The sequence below is a fragment of the Pleurodeles waltl genome, chromosome 3_1 (genome assembly GCF_031143425.1).
Source record: "Pleurodeles waltl isolate 20211129_DDA chromosome 3_1, aPleWal1.hap1.20221129, whole genome shotgun sequence".
Classification (NCBI taxonomy): Eukaryota; Metazoa; Chordata; class Amphibia; order Caudata; family Salamandridae; genus Pleurodeles; species Pleurodeles waltl.
The window spans coordinates 1,309,675,567-1,309,693,865 of record NC_090440.1 but is presented as its reverse complement, the minus strand read 5'-3'; the positions used below and the strand labels follow the sequence as shown (position 1 = coordinate 1,309,693,865).

The following is an 18,299-nucleotide window of genomic DNA, read 5'->3' as shown; positions in this document are numbered from 1 at the left end:
TTTCATGCTAGAGTTTGCTGTTTTTCATGAACAATGGTATTGCAACATCGATATCTCTCTCTGCATTTTATTTATACCACTGTTACAAGTTAGGGTTACACATCTGAGTTATGACAGCCAAACACTTTAAAATGAGGCAACAGCTATGGACCTAAAATACAGTAACTGCCAACACAAAAATATTATTTGCTCCTTTATTGCTTTCTATGGTGTGGTATTTTGTTTAATGGGGGTGTTTCCAGTGGTAATCTGTAAAAGAATAAGTTCCAGGTCTTAAAGTTTTGCTTAGAAGCACACTGTTGCTTTTGTACATCAAGGTGCTGAATCCCAATGCTGCATAGATTTAACTCCATCTCATGCCTCTTTAAACCACCACCAGACACGCCCTGGTCCGTTGCCTGTCTCTTACAGGTTCCACCTTTATCATTTTGTCACACTTTTTCTGTTTTTCTCTTCCACCTTCTTTCATCCTTATGTGTTTTCTCTCTCTTGTTCCTGATTAAAATCTGATAAATTAAAATAAGGGACCCGAAAATTGAGTGCTGGTAGGCTCCACTTGCAATCACCGGTTCAAATTAGGCACTGAGGTGGTCATTCTGACCCTGGTGGTCTTTAACCGCCAGGGCCACGGTGGCAGTCTTCACCAGTGACGGGCTGGCGATAAAGACTGCCAGATTACGAGTGTGGTGGTTTGACCTGTGCCAAACTACCACTTACCCGTTCCTACCACCAGGGCAGTTGGACCCGCCAGGCTGGAGATGAGCATCCATATACGCCGGCGGTATCACGATTATCCTTTCTATCATGGATTTCGTGGCAGTAGCACCACCACAAAATTCCTGGAGGAAAGGCTACCGGAGACAAGACTTTGCATTACAGTTGCTGGTAGATGATTCCCCCACCCCCCATCTACCCAAGAGCCCCTACCCCCTTCCCTTACAACATTACCATCCCTCACCTCCCCAGATCCCCAGCAACCCCCATTCTCCTACTCCCAGTAGTGACCCCCGCTCCCAGTAGTGACCCCCACCTCTCCCAATCCCTGTACTTACCCCCACCCCCTGCAAACACGCACAGACATGCACACCCTGACACTCACTCACAACACCCTTACACTCACACGCACACATGCAACACTCCCCCAAATCCATACACACACGTGCACGCACACACGCACAACCCCTCACTCACACACACACTCACTACATTCACCCCCATTGACACGCATACTCACTCCATCCCATACTCCCTCCTTTCCTCAAAATACATAGATACACCACCCCCAGCATTCACATTCACCCACACACATCACCATCATCACATTTACACACAGACACACACCCAGGCAAAGACACTCCCCTCCCACCCCCCCTTCATGAAACGCATACACACACTCACACACATCCATTCACACACCACGTCCCCACACCCCACGGAAGACACTTACCTCGTCCGACAAGGTGCTCCTCCCTGAGGGGACGGGGCACACATTCCCACCACCGGCAGCGCCCTGTCATCAGGACCTTGCCAGGCCGTTTTACAGGTCGTAATAAGGCTGGCGGAGTCCTTTTGGGCAGGGCAAGGGCGGTGGTGGAACTGCCTCTGCGCCTCCGACCACCAGCATGACTACTGGAGTATTTCCACCCAAACTGTGACGGAAATCCTTCAGTACTCTTAATATGGCGGTCAGAAAACCACCAGCATTGGTGCCCGTGGCTTCGGCAGTCTAAGGAAAGACCGCCAAAGTCAGAATGACCACCTGAGTGTTTTACTAATTAATTTCTGTTTTAAACAGGGAAATAATATGCCAAAGGAATCACCAGGGGTTACAGCTTAAATGAGAGCTCATGTCAAGCTACTGTTTTAATTTCAGGCTATTAGAGGCAATCGTCCTAACTCAGGGCCCAATTCAAAAAGGTAAACGTACACCTGAGGTCTAGGTTCAGACCTGAAGTCTAAGTTTAGACCTGAAGTCTAAGGGCTAAATTCACAAAGGTAAACTTAGACTACAGATCAAAGTTTACCTTTGTAAATTGGGCCGTCAATGTTTCAAATTTACTCAGCAATAATTTTCATACTTATTCAGCCTCCTTGGAATTTTTTCAAGAACCCACGCTACAGGTATCCAACATTTTACCTATAAACTATCTTGAGAAAAGTCTGGTCAGATTTAAAATGTCAAGGAGATTGAATAACATGAGTAGGAAACAAGCACAATAGACGCTCTGGGTGCCAGCATCCTGTCTGTAAATAACAAACCATGGGCCAGATGTAGCAAACCATTTGCGAGTCGCAAACGGCGAAAATCGCCGTTTGCCAGTCACAAACGTGGGTTTGCTATGCAGAAATGCATATTGCGAGTCGTTACCGACTCGCAATATGCATTTCCGACTCGCAAATAGGAAGGGGTGTTCCCTTCCTATTTGCGAGTCGCAGTGGGATGCAATACCATTTGCGACCGCGTACGCGGTCGCAAATGGCATCGCAGTTACCATCCACTTCAAGTGGATGGTAACCCACTCGCAAATTGGAAGGGGTCCCCATGGGACCCCTTCCAGTTTGTGACTGGACCCAAAAATATTTTTTCAGGGCAGGGAGTGGTCCAAGGGACCACTCCCTGCCCTGAAAAAATACCGAAACTAAAGGTTTCGTTTTTTTTTTTAAGTGCAGCTCGTTTTCCTGTAAGGAACACGGGCTACACTTAAAAAAAACAAAACTGCTTTATTTCACGAACATGGAGGTCTGCTGACGTCAGCAGGCCTCCATGTTAGCGAGTGCCTATACTCGCTATGGGGCCGCAATTTGCGACCCACCTCATGAATATTCATGAGGTGGGTCATTGCGACCCCATTGCGAGTTGCAGTCGGTGTCTGAGACACCGTACTGCATACGAATTTGCGAGTTGCAAATTGCGAGTCGCATGGACTCGCACTTTGCAACTCGTAAATTCGTCATTTGCTACATCTGGCCCCAAGTGCCTAAATTTGGCTTGAATAGAATGTGGAGCATCAAAGGAGCCAAAATCATGGCAATTGCCTCAAATCCATACTTGCAAAACAATAAAAACCAACAATGCCACCACGAGTCAATGAGCTTAGAGAGAGTACCATATTGACAATTGCAGATAGGAAAACCAGCATAATGGTGAAGACTCCAACAATGGTGCTGTTGATCTTGGATTGGACGATCTTTCTTGCAAAACTCTGGACTGGAGATGGAAAAAGCTGGAAATAAGATAAAGAGTAAGGAGAAAAACTATAAGATCATCGCACATCAAACATTGAACAATGTACACTTCGGCAAATGGATACTCAGCAAGTGATTTTACTGTTTCGAGGTCTACTTTTTATAATCTGAACACCACGTGTCCCCAGGGGGTCAAACAATCTATGCTAGATTTTAAGCACCTCCACGTGGTATTCATTTACACGTAATTTATCTGAAAAATAATTATTTGCATAGCCAGTAGGAAGCCTGACTATGGGCCACATGTAACAATTTTATGGTTGGAAAGACTGCCATTTACAAAATTTGCAGAATGTTGTTGGGCTGTGGTCTAAAACTTTTTGTCAAGCCAGAAAAGCCTTCTCTCACAAAATGGGTATTGTGAATCATTCAAAATTGCAGGAAAAGGGGTCTGGCACGTTGCCTTTCTCCGCATGCACACCATTACCTGTTCTTTTACTGCACTTGGTTGCAAAGCTGCTCTCTCACCCGCTAAGGTATTAGTGGGTAAGGTGCAAGCAGAGCAACAATAGGAAAGGAATTCACATCATCAAACAAACCCAAATCTATAAAAGTACTCACTGAACATGCATTTTGCCCTAATACAAGATAGCAAAACATGAATTGTTCAGCTTCAAAATGTCTAGTTGAATCTCTTGTATTAACAATTTCTAGCTGCTGAGTAATCCCCTACCCGTTTAATAAGTTTGCAAACACAATGTAGTATATTTCTATAATGTCAATTGTTATAAGATGGGCTGATTTTTTAGTGAGTGCAGTTATTTAGGAATGTCAAGAAACTTTTCTGAAAAACATCTTAACCAGAACCAGTGCCTAAATATGCCTGCTTAATAGGTCAAGTCGATATTACTCAATACCTCAAGCGATATCACTTGAGTATGAGGAGTTCAAAGGGCTACACGTTAAATAGCTTCTACTGCCCTCACTCATCTCCTTCTGTGAATAGTAATACTTATTTTTTCATTTTGGCAAAACAAATAGCATCGCAATACATTTCTTTCTGAGCAACTGAAAAATCAAAGGACTCCACTTTCAAGAGAAACATTTTTGAGCTTATACTACATTGTTAATAATGAGAATAGAGCACCACTAGCATACGTGTAGCTTAACAATAAAAAAACCTCCTGCAAAACAGTCAAAAATTACATGAGTCTTAATCTATAATTATAACTCCCCTAGTCGGATTTGATTTCATTGACTGACTGAAGGAGGGAGGCATTGTGAACACATAGGTAACTTAAAAGAGGTTTCAAAGCAATGACTTTAATAAAGAAACTCTTGGATTGTAGATGTAGCCATGAGGTGCATATGCCAGTTACTACGTTTGAAATATCCTACATTTAAAGGTGTCTCAGTGGCACAAAGAAAAAGTAAATATTGGTAATATTTGTCGTTTAAAAATTACACAACTCAGTAAATAAGAATACTGCAACAAGCTGATATAGGGCCAGATGTACCATTCCTGTTCACAAACCAGTGTTGTGCGAACTGTACGCATATTAGGGGGTTTCAAAACAACCTACCTAATTAGTTTTAAGTTGGCATGTCAGAATTTGCCACCACCTTTGATTGTCTGCAGACACAGGAGTGGGGGTCTGCAAGGGACAGCAGACTTCCATCCCTGCATTTGCATTCCTAAATTAGATTTATGTTTAAAGCACCTCATGTCAATTAAGGGGTCAGATAACGCTTTAAAAGTACCTCTCCCACTTGGTAGGACATTGGGGAGAGGAGGCAGAGGTCTTCATAACCATTACCTGCTCCCTTGAGTACTTCCACAAGCTGCCCAAAGTGAAGGTTGCCTCTAGAAAACTATTCTGCTGGGCCAGCGTCCACTTTGCAAATTAGTTTCCACCACCACCACCACTTAGGGGCTGATAACTGTACAGTAGTACACAACTACATTTGGGAGGGCAAATCCCCTTTCATCCACCATCCTATTTGTGAAAGGAAAAGGGTTACAAAAGTCCTGTCTTGAGCTGGAAATACATTCTAACCGGTAAAGGGGCGTTTGCAGTTGCAAATCCAGTCATTTTGTGAAATGCTGGATTTGCGACCTCAAAAGGTCTTTGCACATCTGGCCCATAAATTATTTTCTGAGATTCCCAAACTTCTCACTCTTCTCCTCTTTTAAAAATCACAAAAGCCAGCGAACAAGCAAAATACCTTATACTGGTTATAGGATCTAGAAGTAACTCCTTTGTAAATTTCATATATAGAAACTGGATTTTGGGAATATAAATAATTCTTGCACTCTCATAACAGTGCCATTCTGGGAAGATGTATAAACTGTTAAAGAAAAACAGTGCAGGATTGCTTTCTGAAACAAACCCTCAATAAGGGAAACAAGACACTTGCAGTATTATAATTTGACTAATTTGAAAGCATTCATTGATGCCCTGGTGCAAGACTTCCAGATCTCTGTGAAGGGGATGTCTCTGTTGATGGCAGTCACGCCTGCCTTTGATTTTGTGGAACTAGCCTAAATGATATCTGAAAAATGATCTCCAACTTAACTACACAATTCGGCCCCCAATCAAAAAAAATCTTTTTTTTTTTTTTACATAAAGTATATAGTATCGTACCACCTCCTCATAAAAATGCTTTCTTACTTTTTGTGGGAGTGACAGTTGTTTGAAAAGACAAGTGAAAAAGACAAACTGATTCAACTATACCTTGGAAAATCAGTTTGTTTTCTACTCATTTGCATCATGAAATTATGGACCAAAAACATTGACAGCTCAATTGCAAACTGTTATTACGTTAAGATGCATGTTCTATTATCTATGTTAAAAGGAGTGTTGGGATGCGTGGATTCTGTAAGTGCCAGTTAGATTGTAGCTGGCAGGAAGGAAGCCATGTTACTCGGCAAACCGCAAATAAAGGAAGATATTTGCATTATGCAGCGTCTTTATGTATAACTACCACATGTGGCGAACAAAGATGGGATAAAAGGAGGGATGGATGTATGTCTGAACAACATTGCAAAAAAAGTGATCAGTGGATATATGATGATGAATGACAGTGATTTGATTGACAACCGAAGGGAGAGGAGGGACAATGTCGTTGATAACGGTATTAGAGAGGGTGTTGAGAGGATGAGCAATAGGAGTCAGAGAATCTGTTGACTGTCTGTTTACCTTAAAGGTTATGTTAAGAAATGACTTCATGATGTGCTTTATTGCAAAGTATCATTGTAGTATTGTTTAGAATCTTCCATATTTATTTCAGTTTTTAAGCTATATTTAGCATCTGGTTAAGTATCCTTTACATTTACAGTTTACTTTTTGTTTATTTTCTTACTTTTCTATTTCGTTGGATTTGATTTAATGTGTTGCTGTATGGGCGAGAGATGTGTTATGACTTTATGATGCATGTTCTATTATCTATGTCATAAGGAGTGTTGAGATGTGTGGATTTTACGAGTGCCATTTGGATTGTAGCTGGCAGGAGGTAACCATGTTACTCGGCAGGCTGTAAATAAAGGAATGTATTTGCAGTACGCAATGTCTTTGTGTATAACTACGACAAAAACTTGACAGATGGAATCAACTTGATTCAAGTTTTTAAGTTTTAAAATACTTCATTGTGATGAAACGTCTTCCAAGGAGTAGAGATATACATTGTACAAACATCCTACCAAAATTAAAACATAAACTGCCACATTCTTTCAGTGAGGTCTGTCCACGATATCTAAAATTTAAATGAACATGTTACAGGTTCCAAATACTAAGGGTGGCAGGCTGAATTCTCATATTTATAGCAGTAACTGTCAATTACATAACTATTTAAAAGACATTTTGCTCTGATCAAGGCAACATTTTTCAGATTGCTGCTATTCAAACTTCATGGCCAGAAATGTCAACTGTTGAGTTTTGCAATGATGACAAATGTCATGTTGGAACTCAAGCCAAAGAGACTCAATTAGAATCTGTTACCAGTATTGATATCTGTACATGGCCAGCAACAACATAAATGGTAAACGTATACACGGATTTAAATGGGCTAAGATCGGAACTTGTGTAAGCATCGCTCCATTCAGATCTTTGTTATCAAAGCACATTCCTCTGAAACATTTGGAACTACATGAAATTAAAATGCTCCTCAAGCAGCAGTTGCTACTGGAGATCAATAAAAGATGAATGGCAGTCTAACATTGTCCAAGGGTCCACTGGCTGTTAAATCTTCAACAATCAATAACGGCTAGTGAAATACATGTTAAATAAAGCTGTTAATGATATAGCTCTCGAGGAGTGGGAACCAGAGTCAGACCTTGACATACAGATACCGATGGAGGAAAAAAATAGTTTTCATTTGGAGATCCCATGAGTCATGGCCCTGGATTACTCTAGAGATTAATTCAATTAGAACACTATTACATTTGTACTCCCATCAGTTAAACATAAAGAAAATTAAAACACTCAACAGCACTCAAATGAATGCCGGAGATTCGGAATACCAAATGGTTATCTTTGTTGTTAAATACTCAATGTGACCTACTGCTTGAGGCACATATTTATCAAATATGAATGATCCAAAAGGGTGATATGAAGTGGGCAAACATCATGATCACTCAACGGTCCATGCAGTGGGTCAGCAACTAAGGTAGACATTGTTCAAGAGTGCACTTATGATAAAAAAAAAAACAATACCTTCAAATAAAGAGACTTGTAATAATTGTTTTGTAGATTTTAGGATTCAGAGAATGTGCTGATGATCCAACACAATATTTCATAAAGGGACATGACTAATTAACACCTGTATCAATACATTTGGAAATGTAATATTGTTTTTCATTTATACCAGATAAATAATTACTTAGTATAGTGATGCTTTTCTCCTCTTTTCTGCCTGTACTCTGAAATTTTAGCTCATTAATAAGCCTCAATCTTGAGTCATTTTCTGTGAATTAGGGCAAGATGTAATAACATTAGGAAATCAATATTCCTAATGTATGAAACTCATTTGAGTTTCAATAGCGATTCCTAGTGGGGTGCAAATAGACCTACCTCATGCATATTAATGAGTTAGGTCCCAATTTGTTACCTATTAGGAATCACAACCATCACACAGATGGTGATCTGCTGGGCTGATCAGACCACCATGTATGTGATTACTTTTAATAAAGCAATATTTTTCTTTAAAAAATGCAGCCCATTTTCCCTATAGGAAAACAGGACGTGTTTAAAAATAAAACAATTAAATTTTACTGTTTCATTTTTACCAGTAGTTAGTGTTCTTTGGGACCACTGCTTGCTCTTAAAAAATATTATTTACATTCTAAAAGGGGAAAGGGTCCCTTGTGGACCCCTTCCCCTATGTGAATGGGTTAGCACCAGTCTGAAACTGGTGGTAAAGTAATTACTGTTTTGCAACTGGAATTTGATCACAAAACATTAATATGTACCATAACGATTTGGTATTTGGAAGGGAGACCCTAAACCCACTATGATTCGGCAACAAGTTACCAAATTGTATTTTCCCTTTGGTACACTGCAAAAAGCATTCTTCCAGTAGCAAACGGCCAAATGGGCCATTTGTGACCAGAAAAATGCTTTGTACATCTGGCCCTAAATATGTTAATACAGAAAAAGCCTTGAAGTCACTATTCATGAAATTTAAATCAAAATAATAGGAAAGAACTGTGATCTCTAATCTGTACGGCACTCTGTTCCAATGAAGGAATGAGGTCTAGGAGGAAGCACTGAAAGAAAGGTGGATAGTACATATTTTTTAGAAATGTATTTAGAGTTCTTCCACAGAATGAAACAAAACAAAATGAAAACAAAGGGGATACACTCGAATATATGGCATCTTAATGACGTCTGTGTCCAGATGAAATCAACCTTGAAATAAAATAATAGGATATCCAATAGGATGTCAGATGCTTGATCAAGACTTCAAAATAAAGAGTTCTTGGCTTTAATCTTGCTTAGATACCACAGAACATTTGAAGTTAAACTAAATATAAAAGTGTATTTTCAAATGTTCAGTTGAAAACCTACTAAAACATTCATGCTAGCCTTATAAATGATGTCTCTGAAATCTTAATCCAAGTCCTACAAGCAGGTGGTAAATAGATGTGAATCTGGAGACTATTCTCCACCTAAAGGAAAAAAGGACGCAGTTAGGACCTGGTATTCTCAAATATACACAATTTCCCTTCAGGGGAAAACAACATGTAATTCCAGGATTTCGTTTTGTGAATCCTGTCCGGAATTGATTATTCCAGTACCATGCCCTGCCCTAAATATGGCGAATGCATAACGAGGACCTAAGGACAGAAGCAATGCTCAGCAATTGTAATCAGACATCCTCATAAACTTTAGCATAGTTCAAGATCATTTGACCTCAACTCCGTCTCCTGAGATGGCTACGTGTACTAATCTTATGCCACTGGCTGAAAGGAGACATAGTACAACTTATAAAGCCCTTCCCTCATTTATATAACAAAAGGTTACGCAGCAAACTAAATACCGGAAATTAGGCAATGTAGTTGCACTACAAACCACCTTAAATATAAGGGTGCGCTCTGGTACTGAGACAACATTTGATATTTAAACTGTGTGTTTTTTTTTTTTTTTTTTAAAGAACATTTGTTAAGTTGCCAGACTGTATGAGAAGCATGCTCAAAATAGCCCACACAGTAATTGTGCACGTAAATGCAGACTTTTCCTTTTAAACGTTAAGTATATACTACTTTGTTCTTGCTGGAGTGTGTGGGTTCTGCGCAAAGTGCGTTTCAAGGAATAATTACTGTTCAGGTAACAGCTGAGATAACAGGGTTTACAAAGGAAATCTGCAAGCCCACCTTAATGGTTGGCACGATGCAAATAGGATGAGGAGCACTTGCTCTCAATTGGCAAGCACAGTAATGCCGAATATTAGTCATGCACACCCCGACTCACGAAGAGTCTTTTCCCTCCTGTGCCAGGTGTGCTAAAATCAACCAAAAAGCTTGGAAAAAGTAAAGCCTGATTGACGACAGAACTTAATTTATGCCGGAGGTTGGGGGTGCTCGGAACCAGAGCAACATTTTGAGGATGGTGTGAGAAAGTAGCCTCTTTCTAGCCTTGTTACCCCCACTTTTGGCCTGTTTGTGAGTATATGTCAGGGTGTTTTCACTGTCTCACTGGGATCCTGCTAGCCAGGGCCCAGTGCTCATAGTGAAAACCCTATGTTTCCAGTATGTTTGTTATGTGTCACTGGGACCCTGCTAGCCAGGACCCCAGTGCTCATAGGTTTGTGGCCTATATGTACAGGGAGTGCAGAATTATTAGGCAAATGAGTATTTTGACCACATCATCCTCTTTATGCATGTTGTCTTACTCCAAGCTGTATAGGCTCGAAAGCCTACTACCAATTAAGCATATTAGGTGATGTGCATCTCTGTAATGAGAAGGGGTGTGGTCTAATGACATCAACACCCTATATCAGGTGTGCATAATTATTAGGCAACTTCCTTTCCTTTGGCAAAATGGGTCAAAAGAAGGACTTGACAGGCTCAGAAAAGTCCAAAATAGTGAGATATCTTGCAGAGGGATGCAGCACTCTTAAAATTGCAAAGCTTCTGAAGCGTGATCATCGAACAATCAAGCTTTTCATTCAAAATAGTCAACAGGGTCGCAAGAAGCGTGTGGAAAAACCAAGGCGCAAAATAACTGCCCATGAACTGAGAAAAGTCAAGCGTGCAGCTGCCACGATGCCACTTGCCACCAGTTTGGCCATATTTCAGAGCTGCAACATCACTGGAGTGCCCAAAAGCACATGGTGTGCAATACTCAGAGACATGGCCAAGGTAAGAAAGGCTGAAAGACGACCACCACTGAACAAGACACACAAGCTGAAACGTCAAGACTGGGCCAATAAATATCTCAAGACTGATTTTTCTAAGGTTTTATGGACTGATGAAATGAGAGTGAGTCTTGATGGGCCAGATGGATGGGCCCGTGGCTGGATTGGTAAAGGGCAGAGAGCTCCAGTCCGACTCAGACGCCAGCAAGGTGGAGGTGGAGTACTGGTTTGGGCTGGTATCATCAAAGATGAGCTTGTGGGGCCTTTTCGGGTTGAGGATGGAGTCAAGCTCAACTCCCAGTCCTACTGCCAGTTCCTGGAAGACACCTTCTTCAAGCAGTGGTACAGGAAGAAGTCTGCATCCTTCAAGAAAAACATAATTTTCATGCAGGACAATGCTCCATCACACGCGTCCAAGTACTCCACAGCGTGGCTGGCAAGAAAGGGTATAAAAGAAGGAAATCTAATGACATGGCCTCCTTGTTCACCTGATCTGAACCCCATTGAGAACCTGTGGTCCATCATCAAATGTGAGATTTACAAGGAGGGAAAACAGTACACCTCTCTGAAAAGTGTCTGGGAGGCTGTGGTTGCTGCTGCACGCAATGTTGATGGTGAACAGATCAAAACACTGACAGAATCCATGGATGGCAGGCTTTTGAGTGTCCTTGCAAAGAAAGGTGGCTATATTGGTCACTGATTTGTTTTTGTTTTGTTTTTGAATGTCAGAAATGTATATTTGTGAATGTTGAGATGTTATATTGGTTTCACTGGTAATAATAAATAATTGAAATGGGTATATATATATTTTTTGTTAAGTTGCCTAATAATTATGCACAGTAATAGTCACCTGCACACACAGATATCCCCCTAACATAGCTAAAACTAAAAACAAACTAAAAACTACTTCCAAAAATATTCAGCTTTGATATTACCGGTCCCTTGGGTCTCCTCTCAGCACGACGAGCGAGGTCCCTCGAATCCAGCAACTCTGTCCAAGTGACTCCCACAGTCCAGTGACTCTTCAGTCCAAGTTTGGTGGAGGTAAGTCCTTGCCTCCCCACGCCAGACTGCATTGCTGGGAACCGCGACTTTTGAAGCTACTCCGGCCTCCGTGCACTTCTGGCGGAAATCCTTTGTGCACAGTCCAGCCTGGGTCCACGGCACTCTAACCTGCATTGCACGACCTCCTAAGTTGTTCTCCGGCGATGTGGGACTTCTTTGTGCGACTTCGGGTGAGCACCGTTTCACGCATCCTCGTAGTGCCTGTTTCTGGCACTTCTCCGGGTGCTATCTGCTGCTGAGAGGGCTCCTTGTCTTGCTCGACGTCCCCTCTCTCTCCTGACGCAATTTGCGACATCCTGGTCCTTCCTGGGCCACAGCAGCATCCAAAAACGCTTACCGCATGATTTGCAGCTAGCAAGGCTTGTTGGCGGTCTTTCGGCGGGAAAACACTTCTGCACGACTCTCCACGGCGAGAGGGATCCATCCACCAAAGGGGAAGTCTCTAGCCCTTTTCGTTCCTGCAGAAACCTCAGCTTCTTCTGTCCAGTAGAAGCTTCTTTGCACCCACAGCTGGCATTTCCTGGGCATCTGCCCATCTCCGACTTGCTTGTGACTTTTGGACTTGGTCCCCTTGTTCCACAGGTACCCTAGATTGGAAATCCATCGTTGTTGCATTGTTGGTTTGTGTCTTTCCTGCATTATTCCCATATCACGACTTCTTTGTCCTTTGGGGAACTTTAGTGCACTTTACACTCACTTTTCAGGGTCTTGGGGTGGGCTATTTTTCTAACCCTTACTATTTTCTAATAGTCCCAGCGACCCTCTAGAAGGTCACATAGGTTTGGGGTCCATTCGTGGTTCGCATTCCACTTTTGGAGTATATGGTTTGTGTTGCCCCTATCCCAATGTGTCCCCATTGCATCCTATTGTATCTATACATTGTTTGCACTGTTTTCTAAGACTATTACTGCATATTTTGGTATTGTGTATATATATCTTGTGTATATTTCCTATCCTCTCACTGAGGATACACTCTGAGATACTTTGGCATATTGTCATAAAAATAAAGTACCTTTATTTTTAGTATAACTGTGTATTGTGTTTTCTTATGATATTGTGCATATAACACTAAGTGGTACTGTAGGAGCTTCACTCATCTCCTAGTTCAGCCTAAGCTGCTCTGCTAAGCTACCATTATCTATCAGCCTATGCTACTAGACACCCTATACACTAATAAGGGATAACTGGGCCTGGTGCAAGGTGCAAGTACCCCTTGGTACTCACTACAAGCCAGTCCAGCCTCCTACAATATGGTACTGAGGTACCCAGGGTATTGGGGTTCCAGGAGATCCCTATGGGCTGCAGCATTTCTTTTGCCACCCATAGGGAGCTCTGACAATTCTTACACAGGCCTGCCACTGCAGCCTGAGTGAAATAACGTCCACGTTATTTCACAGCCATTTACCACTGCACTTAAGTAACTTATAAGTCACCTATATGTCTAACCTTTACCTGGTAAAGGTTGGGTGCTAAGTTACTTAGTGTGTGGGCACCCTGGCACTAGCCAAGGTGCCCCCACATCGTTCAGGGCAAATTCCCCAGACTTTGTGAGTGCGGGGACACCATTTCACATATAGCGTCACAATGGTAACTCCGAACATGGCCATGTAACATGTCTAAGATCATGGAGACAATTCCATGATCCCCCGAATCTCTAGCACAGACCCGGGTACTGCCAAACTACCTTTCCCGGGGTTTCACTGCAGCTGCTGCTGCTGCCAACCCCTCAGACAGGTTTCTGCCCTCCTGGGGTCCAGCCAGGCTTGGCCCAGGAAGGCAGAACAAAGGACTTCCTCAGAGAGAGGGTGTTACACCCTCTCCCTTTGGAAAAAGGTGTCAGGGCTGGGGAGGAGTAGCCTCCCCCAGCCTCTGGAAAGCTTTGATGGGCACAGATGGGTCCTAGTTCAGCCTAAGCTGCTCTGCTAAGCTACCCTTTTCTATCAGCCAAAGCTGCTAGACACCTCTTCTACACTAATAAGGGATACCTGGACCTGGTGGAGAGTGTAAGTACCCCTTGGTACTCACTACAAACCAGGCCAGCCTCCTTCATTGGTTGTGCAGGGGTGGGATAAGTACTTGCAACTACTTACCACTTTGTCATTTTGTACTTTTCATAAAAGAAAAATATACAAAACAAGTTCAGTGTATGTACACCTAACCAAAAAGTTATGCTTTTCTTCTCTTACTCTATTGCTAAGTGCTGAAAAGTACCTCTAAACTTTCAAAAAGTTTCTTAAAAGTTGAAAAAGTTTTTTTTTTTTCTGTTCCTTAAAAAGTTCTGAAACTTTTTCTTTCTTTTTCTGTCCCTTAAACCTTCTTCTATCATGTCTGGTACAGGTCTTACTCTGGCCAGCACTGCTTATGACAACCTTAGCTGGAAAGGTGCAAGGAGTCTCTGCATTGATAGAGGTTTAGGGGTAGGGAAGAATCCCTCTAGAGAATTGTTAGTTAATATGCTCATTGAAAATAATAAGGCCTTAGGTGGCACATCACACGAGAGATTAGCAGATGGTTCACACTCTGATTCTGGGGTAGCCCCAGCTAAAGTGTTAGATGGTAACCTTCCCAACCTGGCCCTTAGTAGACCACCTAGCAACCCTGGTACTAATGTGAGCTCTCATCACAGTAGAAGTTTTACTCCTACAGGACAGGTTGTTAGAGTGCCAACTATTAGGGATAGGTCTCCCTCTGTTCATTCACACCATTCTTCTGTGTCTAAGCATGCCCAACCCACCCACCCTGATGACAGAGTGTTAGAAAGGGAGATCAATAGATTGAGAGTGGAAGAGTCCAGGCTGAAGCTTAAAAAGCAACAGCTGGCTCTAGACAGGGAATCTTTAGACTTGGAAAAAGAAAGACAGAGGTTGGGGTTTGGACCCCATGGTGGCAGCAGCAGTATTACAGATAGTAACCCTGTAAAAGAGCATGATTCTAGGAATCTGCACAAGATAGTTCCCCCTTATAAGGAGGGGGATGACATTAACAAGTGGTTTGCTGCACTTGAGAGGGCCTGTGTTGTACAGGGGGTCCCTCAAAGGCAGTGGGCTGCTATCCTATGGCTATCTTTCAGTGGAAAGGGTAGGGATAGGCTCCTTACTGTGAAGGAAAGTGATGCCAATAATTTTACAGTTTTAAAGAATGCACTCCTAGATGGTTATGGCTTAACCACTGAACAGTACAGGATCAAGTTCAGAGAAACCAAAAAGGAGTCTTCACAAGACTGGGTAGACTTTGTTGACCATTCAGTGAAGGCCTTGGAGGGGTGGTTACATGGCAGTAAAGTTTCTGACTATGAAAGCCTGTATAACTTAATCCTGAGAGAGCATATTCTTAATAACTGTGTGTCTGATTTGTTGCACCAATATCTAGTGGACTCAGATCTGACCTCTCCCCAAGAATTGGGAAAGAAGGCAGACAAATGGGTCAGAACAAGAGTGAACAGAAAAGTTCATACAGGTGGTGACAAGGATGGCAAGAAGAAAGATGGTGAGAAATCTCAGGATAAGCATGGGGATAAGGGTAAAACCAAAGATCCTTCTTCAAATCCTAAACACTCTTCAGGGGGTGGGGATAAAACAAATTCTTCCTCTTCTTCACAACCTGCACACATTAAAAAGCCTTGGTGCTTTGTGTGTAAAAACAGAGGCCATAGGCCAGGGGATAAGTCCTGTCCAGGTAAACCCCCTGAGCCTACCACCACTAATACATCAAGCTCTAGTGCCCCTAGCAGTAGTGGTACTAGTGGTGGGACTGCTGGCAAATGTCAAACTAAGGGTGTAGTTGGGTTCACTTATGGGTCCATCATAGAAACTGGGGTAGTCAGTCCCAAGACAGTTTCTGTCACACCTAGTGGCATTGGCCTTGCCACACTGGCTGCTTGTCCCCTTACAATGGATAAGTACAGGCAGACAGTTTTAATAAATGGTGTTGAGGCTCAGGCCTACAGGGACACAGGTGCCAGTATCACTTTGGTAACTGAAAACCTTGTGACTCCTGAACAACACATCATTGGACAACAGTATAAGATTATTGATGTCCATAACTCCACTAAGTTTCTTCCCTTAGCTATAGTTCAGCTTAGTTGGGGTGGAGTTGCTGGCCGTAAGCAGGTGGTAGTGTCACCTAGCTTACCTGTACACTGTCTCTTAGGTAATGACCTAGAGGCCTCAGGTTGGGCTGATGTAGAGTTTTATACCCATGCAGCCATGCTGGGTATCCCTGAGGAATTGTTCCCTCTCATTTCTACTGAAATGAAAAAGCAAAGGAGAGAAGGCCTGAAAACTCAGGATCCCTCTCCAACAACGGGTACAAATGGTATCACAGTATCCCCTAACCACCCTGCCATTCAGGATACCATTCCTGTGGTAGGAGAAACCTCTCCTGGGGTGGCACCTGTTCCAAGGGAATCATCAGCTGGCATAGCTGTACTCCCTGAGGTGGAAGTACCTCTCTGTGGGATAACTAATATTGGTGAGAAGAAGAGCACTGCCCTAGCGTGGAGCTCATAGGACAGCATCCCTGCCCTGCTCCAACTCAAGAGAAACAGCATCCCTGTTCTCTCTTCCAGGCATATGGACAAAGTTTTTGCCCAGCTATGGCTTTACTGAGACAGCATCCCTGTCTGGCATTCTCATCACTAGAAATAGGTCCAGTGGACAATTCCCACTGCTCTAAACTAAAACTTACTGATAGAAACTCTGAAAATATATCTTAACATTGTTGCTTAGCTAAAAAAACTTCAAACAGGGTGGTTTACATCCCCACAGGGAAGTAACCATATAGTGGATGATAAAGGGAGTAACCAGTCTATTGCAGAGCTACTCTCTACTTATCACCACTTAGACAATAAAGTCTCAACTGGCCAAGGTTAGCCTTATTGTCCTTCGTTTGGGGGGGGTTGTGTGAGAAAGTAGCCTCTTTCTAGCCTTGTTACCCCCACTTTTGGCCTGTTTGTGAGTATATGTCAGGGTGCTTTCACTGTCTCACTGGGATCCTGCTAGCCAGGGCCCAGTGCTCATAGTGAAAACCCTATGTTTTCAGTATGTTTGTTATGTGTCACTGGGACCCTGCTAGCCAGGACCCCAGTGCTCATAAGTTTGTGGCCTTTATGTATGTGTTCCCTGTGTGATGCCTAACTGTCTCACTGAGGCTCTGCTAACCAGAACCTCAGTGGTTATGCTCTCTCATTTCTTTACAATTTGTCACTAACAGGCTAGTGACCAATTTCACCAATTTACATTGGCATACTGGAACACCCTTATAATTCCCTAGTATATGGTACTGAGGTACCCAGGGTATTGGGGTTCCAGGAGATCCCTATGGGCTGCAGCATTTCTTTTGCCACCCATAGGGAGCTCTGACAATTCTTACACAGGCCTGCCACTGCAGCTTGAGTGAAATAACGTCCACGTTATTTCACAGACATTTACCACTGCACTTAAGTAACTTATAAGTCACCTATTTGTCTAACCTTTACCTGGTAAAGGTTGGGTGCTAAGTTACTTAGTGTGTGGGCACCCTGGCACTAGCCAAGGTGCCCCCACATCGTTCAGGGCAAATTCCCCAGACTTTGTGAGTGCGGGGACACCATTACACGCGTGCACTATACATAGGTCACTACCTATGTATAGCGTCACAATGATAACTCCGAACATGGCCATGTAACATGTCTAAGATCATGGAATTGTCACCCCAATGCCATTGTGGCATTGGGGAGACAATTCCATGATCCCCCGAGTCTCTAGCACAGACCCGGGTACTGCCAAACTACCTTTCCCGGGGTTTCACTGCAGCTGCTGCTGCCGCCAACCCCTCAGACAGGTTTCTGCCCTCCTGGGGTCCAGCCAGGCTTGGCCCAGGAAGGCAGAACAAAGGACTTCCTCAGAGAGAGGGTGTTACACCCTCTCCCTTTGGAAAAAGGTGTCAGGGCTGGGGAGGAGTAGCCTCCCCCAGCCTCTGGAAATGCTTTGATGGGCACAGATGGTGCCCATCTCTGCATAAGCCAGTCTACACCAGTTCAGGGATCCCCCAGCCCTGCTCTGGCGCGAAACTAGACAAAGGAAAGGGGAGTGACCACTCCCCTGACCTGCACCTCCCCTGGGAGGTGCCCAGAGCTCCTCCAGTGTGCTCCAGACCTCTGCCATCTTGGAAACAGAGGTGCTGCTGGCACACTGGACTGCTCTGAGTGGCCACTG

At 43.1% G+C, this 18,299-nt stretch overlaps 1 protein-coding gene across 2 annotated transcripts in view; it reads right to left on the bottom strand.

The window, feature by feature from the left end:
* Nucleotides 1–18,299, bottom strand: part of ADCY5 (adenylate cyclase 5) — a 1,737,221-nt gene that overhangs the window by 446,974 nt on the left and 1,271,948 nt on the right. For both annotated transcript variants that reach the window (XM_069224661.1, XM_069224662.1), the window contains exon 13: nt 3,108–3,224. In XM_069224661.1, coding sequence (XP_069080762.1) covers nt 3,108–3,224 — 117 coding nt within the window. The remainder of the gene's footprint in view (nt 1–3,107; nt 3,225–18,299) is intronic.